This window comes from Python bivittatus, unplaced genomic scaffold (assembly GCF_059951505.1).
Source record: "Python bivittatus isolate LINGU-HERP-01145 unplaced genomic scaffold, Pbiv_v1 ctg000070_np1212, whole genome shotgun sequence".
Classification (NCBI taxonomy): Eukaryota; Metazoa; Chordata; class Lepidosauria; order Squamata; family Pythonidae; genus Python; species Python bivittatus.
In genome coordinates, this window is record NW_028277034.1 from 56,441,550 (window position 1) to 56,447,854 (window position 6,305).

Genomic DNA, 6,305 nt, shown 5'->3' on the forward strand with positions numbered 1-6,305 from the left:
CCTCAAGGAGGTCCATTTGCAATCTGTAGTTGGGAAGTTATGAGCTCCAAGTTCAGTTAAATCTGTTTATAGTTAAGCTAGACTCACTGCAGAATTGCATTTAGGTCCAAAATATCTAGGCTCAAAGAGGGATTTTTTCCTTGCACAACTCATTCATCTTCCGACTTAGGCGGTGCTTAATGGGAAGAGAAGGGCATCTATTATACTGTGGATAATGTTACTTCCTAATCTTAAACTTGTGAACCTTACCTGTGGCTGCCTAAAGAGAGGCACTTTGCATGTGCTCTGAAGCAATGACTTTCTTCATTTCTACTTCAGCCTGTCTGGGGCTATTTTTTGAATTGAGACTATCCCAAAGGATTGTCATGGTGATAAAAGGGGAAAAAAATCCACTGTTATGATCAAATATCTTAACAGACCATCCCAAACACTTGGATTCAGGTGCAAAACCAGCCTAAATAAAGAAAACTCATGATTCTCATTTTAGCTAAATTATTGCAAATAACCATGGGAAACTGGCTTATCCTAGGCCAGTCTCTGTAGAAATCTAGGTTAGTACTAACAGTACTTCACTGTCACTCGGGGTCTACGGCACAGAAAATCTGTCTGCTCCTTTTAGCTGGAAGCGCTAGGGGCTTCATTTAAAATGAACATCTCATATTTCTGATTTTCCAGGTGACTTGATGGGAGCTACAATGAACTCTGAAACGGTGGATTACTACTTCCTCTCTGGAGAAGCATCCTCTCCAGTCAGTTACACAGGCAGCCTTTTTATTAAAACAGAACAATGCCAAGACCAGGAATCCCTCTTCAACCTGATGTCAGGGATCCTAGGACTTTCTCCCTTCTCTGCTCTGGAAGCCCACCAGAGGCAGTCAGAGGCAAGCTATACCATCCCAGAGGCCCTCCAGAACCACCTGGACCTCTACTCCACCTGCCAACCTGAACTGAACATCTCTGTACAGCCTTCTTTAGCTGAGCAAGGTTATTCCTCCTTCTCAAGTCCTGACAGCCTCCAGCAGTTCCAAGCTTCCTCTGAAGTGAGGAGCTCTTCCCACTGCCTCTTTCATGAGAAGCTTTTGGACAGTAAGCAAGACATTAAGCTGTCCTCCGTCTCTCTGCCTGTGGAGAAGTTCAAATCTTCCTGTTCCCATTGGGAGCACCTCAGCCAATCTCATAATTACCTGCCAGCTGAATGTCCTCCTTCAGAGACCTTCCATCCCATCGAGGCAAGCCAAACCATGTTTTCCCAAGTGGCCTCAAAAACTGAGAATGTGCTGACTGTAAGCTGCCAGTCAGAACTCAACAATCTCTCTGAACATTCAGGGTCTTTTGGACCCCCTTTGGATTTTGGTTGCAACACTGAAGCATTCCTGACCCATGGCCAGATCCCCAATGACTTTGTGGATACAAAGGTCCCTAAACTCTCACCACAGCTCACCCAAGAATTTGAAGCTTCTTTACCCCATCCTGAAGTCATCACAGCCTTGATGAACCCCAACAGCATCAAGGTGCCTGGCAACCATCCCCCATCATCAGTCTCAATGACAGACTTTTTAGCTCATGTCCCCAGCTCTTCAGGCAACAGTTTAGGACTTAGCAGACCCCCGAGCAGCATAGCAGGGCCAAAGAAGAAAAGCCGTCGAGGAAAATGCTCCTCTAAATGCTTCTGCCCCAAACCCCATGAGAAGGCATTTGCCTGCCCAGTAGAAAACTGTGTCAGGAGCTTTGCCAGATCAGATGAACTCAACAGGCACCTCCGAATACACACTGGGCACAAGCCCTTCCAATGTCGCATCTGCCTGAGGAACTTTAGTCGCAGTGATCACCTGACCACTCACATCCGGACCCACACAGGGGAAAAGCCCTTCTCCTGCGATGACTGTGGCCGCCGCTTTGCCAGGAGTGATGAGAAGAAAAGGCACAGCAAGGTCCACTTGAAGCAGAAAGCTAGAGCAGAAGAGAAACTCAAGGGACTTGGGTTTTACACAATGGGACTTTCCTTTGGGACACTCTAAATGGCATTTCGGGGGATCTAGAGGGGACGCTGCTTTTGGGGTGGGAGTGAAAATTCATTGAAGCACTTTGCAGGAATGCTCAGGTTAGAGGAACCACCTGTCCATGACGGGTAGCATGGGAAAGAAACGAGTGTTGATGGGCACAAGGGCTGTCCATCCAGCTGGTTGACTCGCTGGCTAAGCAGAGGAGAAGGCAAGTTCCATAGATGAATGGATGAAAGAAAACCAAGGGAAGGGACAGAAAAGGACTGTTGGGTTTCAGCTCAACAGCAGCTGAAACTCAATAGTTTGAGGGCCATCTATGGTGGCCCTCAATAAAGCTATATAGCCGGTTTTCCAACTGTTAGAGCTTTCAAATGTATTTCAGCACCATGGCATGTGGACAGCTCCGAGAAGGCGAGTACGGCGGACAGGTCGAATGGATGCAATTTTCTTTCACAAAATCGCTTTTGTATTTAGCTTTAGTTAAAGAAGTATATGTGTGTGTGCGTGTGCGTGTGCGTGTGTGTGTATGAATAACTGCCTACGTTTTATACAGGATTACCTTGGAAGCACCATAATTTTTAATCAACTGAACCTTTCTCTTTCATAAGCACTTTAATGAACTGCCTGAGAAGAAGGGGCTTTTTTTTTGTAATGCTATGATTGCATTTCCTGATGTTAAAAGCAGGGTGTAAGGAGAACCCTTTGAACATGTATAAAATCAGCATGGTTTATTGCTTTTGTGAACAATCCCAGTTGTTGCTCTGGAGTTGAAAAACTTTGCTTTAATGAACATTTTGCATAAAATTGTGATTGGGGGATTTAATTTTTTAATGCAAATCTCTTTCTTTGTAAAAATGGAATGTGTTGAGTTAAGAGAAAACTGTGTTTATTTTTACAATAAACAAACTTGCTTTAATGTAGAAAGTTTTTTTTTCTTTTTCTTTTCTTTTTTTTTAACTCACAGCCTGGGCCAATTTCAACCCCACCAGTCTGCCAAAACACAGATTCCCCCCCCGCCCCAAAACATGAAAAACAAGAAAACCTTATTATCCCAGCTCCTGCGGCCTGGCTGTCCCTGCTGATGTTCTCACATCCAGCAGTTCCCAGTTCATCTTCCTCTCCCCCTACTTCCTGTCCAACATAATTCTCTTCCCCCAGCAGAGCCCTGGGGACAGGAAACTCCCTCCCATCATAATCCTAAGGTCTCAGGCCAGTCCTCCCCCGCAAAACGGCTTAAGGGAAGGAAAGCGCGCTCACCCTCCTTGCAAGGAGAACCAAGGTTTAATGGGGAGAAAGGTGACCGCAGAAGAGAAGGTCTTCCCCAACAAGAGAGACATAACACAACCTGGTGGAGGAAGTGGGCAAGTGGGTTGTGCCCTCTATAATTCAGAGCACAACCCTAACATCCAGGACAGACTGCAGGCCTAGGCAGCCCTAACTGGCAGAGCCATCCTCTACCCTGGATATGCCAGCCATGCTCCCAAGTAGCACTGTGTGGAGTGTCCAAATAAATACATTTGGAAGTATTTATTGATTTATTATTGATTTATTGATTTTATTTTCATTCAATTTATGGGGAGTGCGTATGGATATTGACTGAGCTAAGAAGTGAGAGGCTTTGTTAAGGTGTGAGGAAAGTACAATTCTGAGTGAAGAAAGCAAATTTCTAGGGCTTCAGATGAATAGGAATGCCTTAATAAAACTGAAACGTAAAAGAATGTGCAGCTCCCCTGGAGCTGATGGGAACTACCAAGGCATCTGCCTTGAAGGAGGATGTGCTGTTCCTGGCATTTGGCACCTTGAACTGATCTGCTTCTTCTCCTCAGTCAGGCTGTTGTTTTCCTGGTAGAGAGCAGATAAGCAGAGGGGCAAAAAGTCGCTTGAGATCTATTACTTACTTCTGCATGCCTGCATCATCACGTGAATATGTACATATGCGCCCTTTTCCCTTCCTCTTTCCTGAAATGTATAAGTATCAGGGGTGTCTCCCACTAACCCTTGATGGGTCCCCTCCAGTGCGCACTGCCTAATAAACACTGCAGTGAAGCCTCGGTTATTTTGCACTTGAGTCCTGCATTTTGATTCCACAAAGGCTTTTTTCCCCACTTGGGGTTATTGCTGCTCATAATGTCTTGCAGGAGAAGAGGATAAAAGCAGCTTAACTGTGATAGGTTGCCCTTGTTGCCCCCGCAGCCAATCAGCATTAGGGAGATGTGCTCCAAGATTGGCATGATCCTGGCAGCGAGTTCATAGCGGAGTTCCTGGTTTTTCCAGCCACTCTGCCATTCCAACTCTTTTTCTTGGAGGACTGACAAGGCTGGGCTGGGCAACTGTCCCACTTCTGACTGGGTTGAAACTTACACATGTTGTGACTGACTGGGAGAGGGCACTAACCCCAAATAACCAGGATTATTTTGAGTAAAAACTGTTCCTTCCTAGCCCACAGTGCTTAGGTTGTCCCACCATATATTAATCCACTGATGAGCCTTTATTTATTTATTTATTTATTTACTTACTTACTTCCAAGTAGTCCTCACTTAACAACCACAATAGGGACCAAACAATTTGTTGTTAAATGGGGTGGTGGTTAAGCGAGTTGTGCCCAATTTTATGACTTTTTTGCAGTGGTCATTAAGCGAATCACCATAGCCATTAAGCAAATCATGTGGTTCCCCATTGATTTTGTTTGCCGAAAGCTGGGTGGGAAGTTTAAATAGCGATCACGTGACCCCAGGATGCTGCAACCGTCATAAGTGCAAGCTGGTTGCTGATCACATGACCATGGGGGGTGCTGTAAGTGCAAGGACTGGTTGAAAGTCCCTTTGTTCAGCACCGTTGTAACTTCAAATGGTCAGTAAATGAATGCTTGTTAAGTGAGGACTACCTGTACTTACTTATACAGTTTATACAGCTGCCCTTCCCACTGGCTCTAGGCAGCAAACAAGGATTGAAAGCCAACCCAATATAAATAACAGCCAGAAGCACAAGATCAAAACCATTCCACTTCTAGTCTAGAGTTGCTTTGGAGTCAGATGGCATCTAAATGTAATGAAATAAGTAAATATTCATAAGACAAGAACCAAACAGATCAGCCAACAGGGCTCTCGTAACCTCCTGGCCCAAAATGCCTGGGGAACACCAGGTCTTTCATGCCCTGTAAAAGGTTATCAGGGTCAGGGTCATCCGGAGCTCTGGGGGACGCGGACCCATAGAACAGGCACTGTGACATGAGAAGTCTCATGGCTCCTGGGTGCTACCAGATGACACTCCGTAAGAGACAGAACCTGGAGGGTGTTGAATCTGCTGATCCTGGTGAGACAATCAGAGACCAGGAGGTCCCACAAACAACCTCATCCTGTGCTCTGCAGTGTTAAAGATGCCTAGGAATTAGAGCGATTGGATCTGGGCTGCTAACATACAGATGATCTCTAGATGCCTGCAGAGAGTAATGTCAATGTGAGAGACCAAAAGTGATCTATAGTCAGTTTTACCCTCTCAGCTTCAGGTGAGATTATCCACAGGTATTGTCCTCTGCCCCACCATGCACAAAGACGAAACTTTCTTCATGACTGGGGAGACCCCCCACAACCCACAATTACCCTGGGGAAGCATCACTATAACTCTCTCATTGTACAGATCTATTTTTATTCCTTAGATTTATGTTCCACTGTTTCTCCTGGAGCTCAAAGCAGTGCATTTTCCCCCACAACAACCTCCATGAGGTTGCAGCCCCATGAGGACAACCTGTGACTGCCCAACGTCACCCTGTGAGCTGAGATCTCTCCAGTTCTAGCTCAAAAGCTTAACTGCAGCACCACACTGGCTCTTTTCACAGAAGGGGAAAAGTGAGTTCACCAAGGGTCTGAACAACCTGTAATTACCGACAGAGGATGATTTTCCAGGTATTATTCAGAGTTTACAGATGAGTAACTCACAGTGGCTTCCTCAGAGCCACTACGTGTGTGTGTGTGTGCATGCGAGAGAGAGAGAGAGAGAGAGAGAGAGAGAGAGAGAGAGAGAGAGAGAGAAGAGCAAATGTGGTTTTGTGTATGGTCCTTAACTCTTCTTGTCCATCAGCAGCCCATCCACTGATCCCCCTGCTTCTCTATGCAGCCCCGAAAGTATTTCTTAGCCTCCGGTTTGGTTTTCTGTACTTACACTGGTTGCACTCCAGAGTTTCCTAGACAGATGGTTAGTCAGACAAATGTCCATCCTCAAACTGGGGGAGGAGGTAGTTTGTCCCTCTTAAAAGCCCAAGTCACCACCTGGGAGAGTTTCATACCCCGAGTAAGTCAGGAGCAG

General features: G+C 45.8%; 1 protein-coding gene across 1 annotated transcript; it reads left to right on the forward strand.

The window, feature by feature from the left end:
- Positions 1–683: 683 nt before the first annotated feature.
- Positions 684–2,018, forward strand: EGR4 (early growth response 4). The gene has a single exon (XM_025169431.1). The coding sequence runs from the start codon at positions 684–686 to the stop codon at positions 2,016–2,018; it is 1,335 nt and encodes a 444-aa protein (XP_025025199.1).
- The last annotated feature ends 4,287 nt before the right edge of the window (positions 2,019–6,305 follow it).